Source organism: Piliocolobus tephrosceles, chromosome 15, assembly GCF_002776525.5.
Source record: "Piliocolobus tephrosceles isolate RC106 chromosome 15, ASM277652v3, whole genome shotgun sequence".
In the NCBI taxonomy this organism is placed as follows: Eukaryota; Metazoa; Chordata; class Mammalia; order Primates; family Cercopithecidae; genus Piliocolobus; species Piliocolobus tephrosceles.
The window spans coordinates 43,400,957-43,411,227 of record NC_045448.1 but is presented as its reverse complement, the minus strand read 5'-3'; the positions used below and the strand labels follow the sequence as shown (position 1 = coordinate 43,411,227).

Below are 10,271 nucleotides of genomic sequence, written 5' to 3'. Positions count from 1 at the left end.
TTCATGCCTCCCCTAGTTCTGTGAGTCTAGTCGTCTGTCACTTCTCACAGAGGAACTTTTCTTCAGTTCACTCATTCAGGGCAGCTTACTTTATTGCTGCTACTGTAGGAAGTGAGGCGACTCCGTTGCAGATTTACTCTATCCCCAGGTGCAGGCCACCTGCAGGCCTGAATGAGCCTTTTTCATCCCCCAGGGCCTCTAATGCCCTGCCATAGCCTCCCTACATTCTCTGTGAAGGGAATACACAGAGTTGGATTTTAGCACACACACATGATCCCCCCCCCCCCCCCCCCCCTTTTCTGGCTTTATGTAGGGGCTGGATGAGTTGGCAGACAGCCCATTTGGTCAGATTTATAAATTGTGTTCCATTTTAGCAAAGCAGAAATATGTTCCAAATGTTGGATCCTAGGAGAATTCAGGATCAACCTTGCACAAATAATTTATTTTTATTGTCTGCATGTGTAAGTCCTGCAGTGACCTACACATTCCATCTTAATTATTCAAAGAGCCATTGAGCACTCCCCCGGCCCCCAGAAAAGTATGCTAATGCCAGGAAACCTGATTGTGCCACCCAGCGAAAGTACATCCATGTTCTTAGCTGTGAGGAGGAACCTGGGGAAAGGAGAGGCAGAGAAAATGACTTATTCTATGCCTACATTGTTTACCTATCACTTGCTTGGTGGCAGTAACAAGATTCTCACTTAAGATGCCATTAAACACATTTATCAGCCTGGCGCGGTGGCTCACGCTTGTAATCCCAGCGCTTTGTGAAGCTGAGGCAGGCAGATCATGAGGTCAGGAGTTCAAGACCAGCCTGACCAACATAGTGAAACCCCATCTCTACCAAAAACACAAAAATTAGCCAGGAGTGGTGGTGCGCACCTGTAATCCCACCCACTCAGAAGGCTGAGGCAGGAGAAACGCTTGAACCCAGGAGGTGGAAGTTGCAGTGAACCGAGATCACGTCACTGCACTCCAGCCTGCATAACAGAGCGAGACTCCGTCACACACACACACACACACACTGCACTTCAGCCTGGGCGACAGAGTGAGACACTCCGTCACACACACACACACACACACACACACACACACACACACACACACACACTCCAGCCTGGGTGACAGAGCGAGACTCTGACACACACACACCCTTTGCAGTGATTTTAATCTAGAAACCTTAATGATTCTCTGCCTTTTCAAGCCCAGTCCAGCCCTCTTCCTCACATACCCAGCAGGTGGCGCTCTTGCATACGTTTTGCTGCTGGTCCAGTTTTTCATTGGCTCACCATTTTTTATTTATAATTTCAGAGTAAGTGTTACCCACTAATAGTTATCTCGAGAATCATAGCTTTGGATGGGTCGTAACCTCATCCGCATCCATTTTTCATCCTACTGATCTGAAAAAACCATTTCAATCATAGTATATAAAGTTGCTCCCGATTTTAGGGTCTGTAAAAAAAAAAAAAAAAAAAAAAAAAAACCTAAATACTCAGGTGAATGATCAGTTAATTTTATTGATGTTTCAGAGTCTGAAGGGGCGGGTTAGAGGAGAGTGAGTTTACAATCATTTTCTACTGCAGAAAAGCTCATATTTCAAATGTAATTCATCTCTCTTTGAGATACATTTAGCACTAAAAATGCAGCTGTAAGCCAGGCATGGTGGTGCACACTTGTAATCCCAGCTAGTCAGGAGGCTGAGGTGGGAGGATCGCCCAGGAGTTCATGCCTGTGAAAGGCCACTGCACTCCAGCCTGAGTAACACAGCAAGACCCCATCACTAAAAGAAAGGAATTTAAGAACAAAAAAGCAGCCATACTGGAAGTATAGGAAAGGGGCTTTGTAAGAGGCAGGAAAGAAGTTAACTCAGTGTCCAAAGTTTTGTCCTAAAGAGAACAGGAAATTCCCTGGGTGGTTTTGCAACCACTCGGCCCCAAATGTGGTTTCTGTGATCCTGAATTAATTACCTAGTTAGGCAGCTGTGTAGCCCACACCTGAGGGAAAGTTGCCAACCTAACACTTTTTGTTCTAAGACCTAGCTGGTGAGACGTGAGGGCCTTGGTAACATAAATGTGGTGATAAACACAGAAAAATAATTATGAAACTGGCCCAACAAAGCCCAGCTCAATGGAAATGGCCAGCACTTCTTTTTTCCTCCATTTAAAATGGAATAAAAGCAGCTACATTATACATTTTATATTAGCAGGTACTCTGTACACAGCACGTCCCATAATATGTCCACAGGTTATCTCCAGAATCCTAGTCTGCAAAGTGGGTGTTCTCACAGCTGTTGACTGGGACTCACCCCAGATTTGGACGTTGATTCAAACAGATGTTTCCATTGGTTCTGTATCTGAAATCTTCTTACTAACCTAATAGAAGTGCCTAGGGAAGTGGCTGTTTCACACTGTTTGATGAGATGTTTGGGGTCATCTCACCAAAGAACAAACCAGACTACAGTTGCCCAGGTATATCAAGGGGTCAGTGTAGGGTAGGTGCTAAAAGTGAAACTGGTCCCTCTGAGGTCACCTACTCTTGGCTCTGAGTCCTAGGGTCCAGGACTTGGGTACCCCCACAGCTCTGCACTCATGAGTCTATGGCTCTGTCCATCTGGCCATAGTTCAGAAGCCTGGCTTTCTCCACCCTTATGCTTTGTCAATTTGGTTTAATACATAAAGATGGTTTAGTTCTTGTCTTTTAAACACCTTCACAGATATCATTTGCACCTTGACAAAGGTGAGAGATGAATAAAGCAGGAATATTATCTTCGTTTTACAAGGAAACCCAAGTACCAAAGAGATGATGTGATTTGCCTAAGACCACATGATTTCTATGGGGCAGGGCCTGAACTCTAGCCCAGCATTCCTGATCCTTACCCTGGACTCTGGCTCCCTGGGCTGTGAGGGGAGTACAGTAGTGGGAAATGCAGGCTACACTCCAGGGACTCGAATCCCTCAGTGGCAGGCCAAGTTCTTTCCCCAGCAGGTCCTGGACCTTCCAGCTTCAGGTCCAAGCTTTTTGGCAACCTGTATGAGCGCGGAGCGAGAAGTGCCCTAGACCGGACTCCAGATCGTTCCTAGTGGGGCTGTCAGCGGCTTTAGCCTCACTGGGCGCTAGGTGGGGGTGTCTGCTCCGTACCCGGACGAAGGCGGGGCGCCCGCTGGCAAAGCGCACTTTCCAGCGCAAGCTGTTGGGGTGTGGGGCTGGCGGGAGAGGGAAAACAGAGGGGCGCGGGCCCACCATCAGCGTCTGTGCAGCCCCACCTGGGCCGCGGGTTGGTCTCAGCCGGATCCTGCAGCCTTCATGGAGCTAAGGCTGGGTGAGGCGCCCCCACGGCCGGGGAGGGAAGAGGCTGGGAGGACGCAACAGGCCCAGGCTGTGCCGGGCGGGGAGCCTCGACGGGCAGCTGCGCCCCCAGCCCGAGGGCTGGGGGAGGCCGGGCCGACCAGCAGACGGAAAGGGTGGCGCTAAGTCGCCTTCAAGCCCGCACGGCTCTCCCGGCCTTTCCTCCTGTCCTCGGAGTCAGCTCCCCCGCCCGGGACGTCCCGCGCCACTCCGCGCCTTTGGCCCTGGCTCAAGGTCTTGTGATGTGATTAGCAAAGCCAGCGCCTTGTCCTCAGACACTCAGCCCTGCCCGGCAGGCCCCGGCGCTCAAGCCCTGTTTACTGAGCCTGGGCGGGGATGGGGCGGAGAAATGAGCCCGGGCTCCACCGGCAAGACTGCCGCGGCGGCCGCCCGCGTGGCCACCCCCACCCCCACCGCGACTCCACGTGCAGTCGGGCTGGAGCCGCCACCGACAGGACGCAGGCCCCAAGCCCCCGCCTCCTGGCCGAAGCACCCTTTGCAAACCCGCCGGGCCGCGCGGATGGTTGCGATATTCTGGCATTTTGCAATTCCCGCGCCCAGCACAAAACCAAAGGTGGGAGCTAAAAGCTCCACAGGTCCGCCTCGGAGAACACGGAAGGGAAAGACACGTCCAGGGCTGCAGAATCCCGGCCACGCTAAATGTACCGGGGCCCTCCGACCGCGCAGCCCCAGAAAAGGAAAGCCGTGCCTTCCCGCCGCCACCCGGCGGCACCCACTGGGGCCGAACGCTACACGCCGCACCGGCCGCCCGGGTCGCTGGCCCCGCCCCGAGGCCTCCCACCTCCCTCCCCGGAGGAAAAAAATTGGCGGCGGCCAATGGGAGGCCGAGAAGGCGCCTGACGTTCGCGAGCTGGCGGGCGGCGTTGCCTGGAGACTCCGGCGGGGGCCCAGTTCTGTCCCCTCCCCCGGCGCGCCCGCCCCGCCGCAGCCGCACTCCCGGCTCTATATAGGGCGCGCGCTCGCGGGCTGCAGAGTTCCAGCAGTCCGCGAGCTGCCGTCGGCTCCGCGGGGGGGGGCGGGCCGGGCACCCCGGGGCGCGGAGGAGCGCTCCTCGCTTCTCTCCTTCCCCCCTGCCGCACTCCGCCGGACCGCGCCACTGCCCTCGCCCACTCCTCGCCCCCCGGCAAACTTTCGGCCCCTCCCCGCCCCTCGCCCGTTATTCGTCGTGGCTCAAGCCCCGCCACGCCACCCCAAGGGCTCCTCCCGACCTCCCGGCCTGCCGCTCCGGCCACTGCGGGATCCAGAAACATGTCGACCACACTTTTGTCCGCGTTCTACGATGTCGACTTCTTGTGCAAGGTACGCCGGGGAGCGGGCTGGGCCGGCAGCAGCCGTTCCAGTTCTTGGACTTTGCCTCTGTGCCCTGGTCCTGGGGGACGCCCCTCCCGCCCTGCCTTTCGGGTCGGGAAAGTCCCGGGGTTTGCAAAAATGTGTGCGAGCGCCCTGGAGGAGGAGGGGGCGGCAGGGAGGGCGCTAGTGTCGCGGTTGAGTTTCTCCACTGCCGACCGCGGCCACGCTGCCCGGGGCTTCCCGGACGGGATTCGCGCCGCCCACCTCGGCGGCCGGGGCGAAGGATCACGTGTCGAAACTCAGCGCGGCCCGCGGTGGGTGTCCTCCCCTTTCCCGCCCCCTCCAGCAAGATCTTGCTCCTTTTGCGTGTGTATGGGTGGAGGGTGGAGGCCGAGTCGGGAGCCGCCAAGAGTGGGGGAAAAAGAGGAAAAGAATCAGGCTGGGAGTTCCTCTGTGGCTCGCCCCGAGTCTGTCTTCCCCTTCCGTTTTTCATCTCTTCCCCGCTCCCCTTCCTTTGGCAGACGGAGAAATCCCTGGCCAACCTCAACTTGAACAACATGCTGGACAAGAAGGCGGTGGGGACGCCCGTGGCCGCTGCCCCCAGCTCCGGCTTCGCGCCAGGCTTCCTCCGACGGCACTCGGCCAGCAACCTGCACGCACTCGCCCACCCCGCGCCCAGCCCCGGCAGCTGCTCGCCCAAGTTCCCGGGCGCCGCTAACGGCAGCAGCTGCGGCAGCGCGGCGGCCGGCGGCCCGACCTCCTACGGCACCCTTAAGGAGCCGTCGGGGGGCGGCGGCACAGCCCTGCTCAACAAGGAGAACAAATTCCGGGACCGCTCGTTCAGCGAGAACGGCGACCGCAGCCAGCACCTCCTGCACCTGCAGCAGCAGCAGAAGGGGGGCGGCGGCTCCCAGATCAACTCCACGCGCTACAAGACCGAGCTGTGCCGGCCCTTCGAGGAGAGCGGCACGTGCAAGTACGGCGAGAAGTGCCAGTTCGCGCATGGCTTCCACGAGCTGCGCAGCCTGACTCGCCACCCGAAGTACAAGACCGAGTTGTGCCGCACCTTCCACACCATCGGCTTCTGCCCCTACGGGCCGCGCTGCCACTTCATCCACAACGCGGACGAGCGGCGGCCCGCGCCGTCGGGGGGCGCCTCCGGGGACCTGCGTGCCTTTGGCACGCGCGACGCGCTGCACCTGGGCTTCCCGCGGGAGCCGCGGCCCAAGCTGCACCACAGCCTCAGCTTCTCGGGCTTCCCGTCGGGCCACCATCAGCCCCCGGGCGGCCTCGAGTCGCCGCTGCTGCTCGACAGCCCCACGTCGCGCACGCCGCCGCCGCCCTCCTGTTCCTCGGCCTCGTCCTGCTCCTCCTCCGCCTCCTCCTGTTCCTCGGCCTCCGCGGCCTCCACGCCCTCAGCCCCGTCATGCTGCGCCTCCGCGGCGGCCGCGGCTGCGGCCGCTCTGCTCTACGGCAGCGGGGGCGCCGAGGACCTGCTGGCACCTGGGGCCCCGTGCGCGGCCTGCTCATCGGCCTCGTGCGCCAACAACGCTTTCGCCTTCGGCCCGGAGCTCAGCAGCCTCATCACGCCGCTCGCCATCCAGACCCACAACTTTGCCGCCGTGGCCGCCGCCGCCTACTACCGCAGTCAGCAGCAGCAGCAGCAGGGCCTGGCGCCCCCTGCGCAGCCCCCGGCACCGCCCAGCGCACCCCTCCCCGCCGGAGCCGCCGCGCCTCCCTCGCCGCCCTTCAGCTTCCAGCTGCCGCGCCGCCTGTCCGACTCGCCCGTGTTCGACGCGCCCCCCAGCCCCCCGGACTCGCTGTCGGACCGCGACAGCTACCTGAGCGGCTCCTTGAGCTCCGGAAGCCTCAGCGGCTCCGAGTCCCCCAGCCTCGACCCCGGCCGCCGCCTGCCAATCTTCAGCCGCCTCTCCATCTCCGACGACTGAGGCAAGAGGGCGCCAGTGAGGAGGAAGGGAAGGCGGTTCAGAGATGTTGGAGGACACCCCTCGCCATCTCGTCCCTGCTGGGGGCCCGGGAGTGGGGGGATGACATGGGTCCCTGGCAGACTGCAAGCCCGACCGAGCACTTGGACTCGAACTCTGTGCCGGGAGGGGCCCCCACCTCTCCTTTTTCGGTTTCCTCTTGGTTTTTTGTTTGTTTTTATTACGAAGTTTCATTCTTTTTGAGCAAAAAAGTCGAGGAACTTTTTCTATTGAACAAAATATTCACAACAGGGCAGTTGTGATACGAATAGAACAAAAAAAAACACTTAAACTTTTTTAGGACTCCAATGAGTTTGGGACTTCAGGAAAAATCAACCCAGCACCAGCAGCTATCAACCACCATTCCATCTCTTCACTTGAACAGCATTAGTTAAGTCCAGATGTGGGAACCCTTAAGTTCCTAATTGTTTGTCTCAGACCGGTGTTATACCAGCCAGCCACCACCTTGCTAAACCTATAAGCTTTTTAGAATCCAATATTCTGCCAAGAATATGCCTTGATAGCCCTCAGCCCACAGGTGTTTTTTGTTTTTTTTAACAATTATATATGTCTGGGGGTGAAAAACCCTTGCATTCCAAAGGTCCATACTGGTTACTGGTTTCATTGCCACCACTTAGTGGATGTTTAGTTTAGAACCATTTTGTCTGCTCCCTCTGGAAGCCTTGGGCAGAGCTTACTTTGTAATTGTTGGAGAATAACTGCTGAATTTTTAGCTGTTTTGAGTTGATTCGCACCACTGCACCACAACTCAATATGAAAAAAACTATTTAACTTATTTATTATCTTGTGAAAAGTATACAATGAAAATTTTGTTCATACTGTATTTATCAAGTATGATGAAAAGCAATAGATATATATTCTTTTATTATGTTAAATTATGATTGCCATTATTAATCGGCAAAATGTGGAGTGTATGTTCTTTTCACAGTAATATATGCCTTTTGTAACTTCACTTGGTTATTTTATTGTAAATGAGTACAAAATTCCTAATTTAAGAGATTGTATGTAATATTTATTTCATTAATTTCTTTCCTTGTTTACGTAAATTTTGAAAGATTGCATGATTTCTTGACAGAAATCTATCTTGATGCTGTGGAAGTAGTTTGAGGAACATCCTATGAGTTTTCTTAGAATGTATAAAGGTTGTAGCCCATCCAACTTTAAAGAAAAAAATGACCACATACTTTGCAATCAGGTTGAAATGTGACATGCTTTTCTAATTCCAACTTTATAAACTAGCAAAAAAGTGTTTGCTTATTCCACCAGTTCTGCTGTGACATACTGGAGTATCTTAAGACATGTAGCAATAACGGGGAGTGGGAGGGAGTCTCACAGTGCCTTTGGAAGGGCCCGAACTTGCCTTAAATCTTCCTCAACCAAATAAGTATTTTATTAGTGCTTGAGAGAATCTGAATGTAGGATGGGTTCAACTGCACAAAAGGAAAAGATTTTTACCACTTTTTTTATATAAAGTGAAGCGACCGCCTCTTAGTGCTGAAATATGTAGTACACGAATATGCCTTGTTTAATTACAGAAAATTCCAAAACTTGTACTATTTTTTTTTTTTTCCGTGTAGAAAGGCAGGAATGTTTCCTAAGCTTTCCTGGACAGCAGATGAATGAGCGGTAGCTTTAGTTTGTACGTAGGTACAGTTGGAGCACTATATGTACTCTCTGGACTACTTTGACAGAAGTAGGTTTTTGAATGTAACAAGATAAGTCAACTTGAGTTGTAATATATTTTGGGGAATCAGTTCACTACAAATTGTGACTGTAAACATTGTACTGTAAATGTTTTGTAGTTTTCCCCCAATAAAATTTTTGGGAAAAAAAGGTATGACCCTGTAAGAGCTTTCTTTTTAAACAGGAATGTCTAGCTTTCTAGCTTCCCAGCTAACCATGTCTGCCATTCCCCAGGTCTTGGCACGGTCAGGAAGGACTTGGAGCTGGCAGAGCCAAGAGTTCAGAAGAGCCTGCGTCCTCTCGGCCCGTATATATTTTATAAGCAAGTTCTTCTAACTGAAAGAAAGTAATTATTTGGACTGTCAAGGGCATTAGTTAGCTGTTCCCTTTGGTAATAAGATGCATCCCAGAGTTGGCTGGCTGGCTGGCTGGTGGCAGGGCCTGGCCAGGAGGCCTGAAGGGGTGTGGCCTGCCTGTGAGTCACCGGATGGATCATGTGGCTGCGGTAGCAGCTGAGGGTCTGATTTTTTGCTGGGAAACAGAACTGCTTGGGTGGGGAAGGGGAGGAGGACCTTTGCAGCCGGTGGCCTGCCAGGCCTGAGTGCTGAGCTGGAGGTGGAGAGTGAGGCCAGGCTTTTTCTGGGTCGGAGAACTGGAGTTGTGCCTGGGTTTTGGAAAGCCTGGTATGTCCTTGTTCAGGGTGGAGGGGAAGATAAAACAAGTTAAACTTATATCTGAGTGATGTTTGCTTATGTGAACAACTTCCTCTGGGAATGAACACATTTAAGTTATTTATGCAAAAAGATTCCGTGTCTGTGCTTTAGAGGACTATAAGTGACCAGAAAGCAAATTCAACCCAGGTCTCTAGAAAAAGGAAGGGGAAAAAAAGACATTGATTTGCCTGCTGATTTCGCAAACAGTTGAACAAAATCTTACTGTAGTGACTGGCTGTTTCTAACTTTAAAACAATCATTTTAGGAACTTAAATAGGGTTCATAAGTCAATTCGTGTTTTTTCTCCTCCACCGCTGCCCCCATACACACAGTTCAGACACTTTTTCCAAAGTAGGTAAGAGATTTAGCAATGGTTTGCTTTCTCATATACAACAGCTGGGCTCCATCAACAATCCTTCCATCCCGGCTCCATCAACAATCCTCGCATCCCCGCTCCCACCGGGGCCCTGCCTTAGTCAGGGTCTCTGGTGACTCACAGCTGAGCATGGAGGGGAGGGGGCGGTCTGATGGATGCGCCAGGCCTCGGGCAGCTGTTTCACGTTAACGATGATTGCACTGGTGTTAACTGGAGCGTTTTGGTGCTTGTTGCGTGCTGCCAAAGGGGATGGGAAACAGTTTCAAGGTTCTCCCAGATGCCAGCCCCTGACTGAAGGCCTCAGCAGCGGGGGAGGGGAAGCCCGAGGCCAAGGAGGACTTAGGAGGGGCGAAGACTCTGCAGGCTCCCCAGCCCCTGCACCATAAAGAATGTGCAGTGGGGAGGAAAAGTCTAAAATGTGGTGCTATTTAGGTTAAGCTGCATTTCAAAGGCCTTGTTTCCACTTCATTCCTAAACTTATTTTTCTAAACAAGTACTTTTGATCAGCTGGAATGTTGGGGTAAGCCACATTCATTTTTAAAAACTGGTTTGTTTCAAAAGCCCAACTGTTAGGATCTGAAGTTTTGTATCGCAGACCCAGTGGAGCGTGGAAAGCTAGGGGGGATCATTCAGAAATTTCCTCTTGCCGCAGATCAATGGAGGGTACTTAGGTCACTGTTTTCCTGCAGGGCCTGGAAATTAACAGAAAAAAAAAACCTCTACCGTTGCTTGATCACCCTTAAAAAGTTTTCTTGTAAATTAAGGAAACAGAAGACTGCAAGTAATGACAAACCAAAATTCCCATCCCGGACTGGTGACTCTGAGTTACACTTACAA

At 53.3% G+C, this 10,271-nt stretch overlaps 1 protein-coding gene across 1 annotated transcript; it reads left to right on the top strand.

Moving 5' to 3' along the window:
• The first annotated feature begins 4,288 nt into the window (after window positions 1-4,288).
• Window positions 4,289-8,499, top strand: ZFP36L2 (ZFP36 ring finger protein like 2). The gene is made up of 2 exons (XM_023195709.2): window positions 4,289-4,665; window positions 5,178-8,499. Exons 1-2 carry the CDS (start codon window positions 4,615-4,617, stop codon window positions 6,603-6,605), a joined length of 1,479 nt encoding a protein of 492 aa, XP_023051477.1. The 5' UTR covers window positions 4,289-4,614; the 3' UTR covers window positions 6,606-8,499.
• The last annotated feature ends 1,772 nt before the right edge of the window (window positions 8,500-10,271 follow it).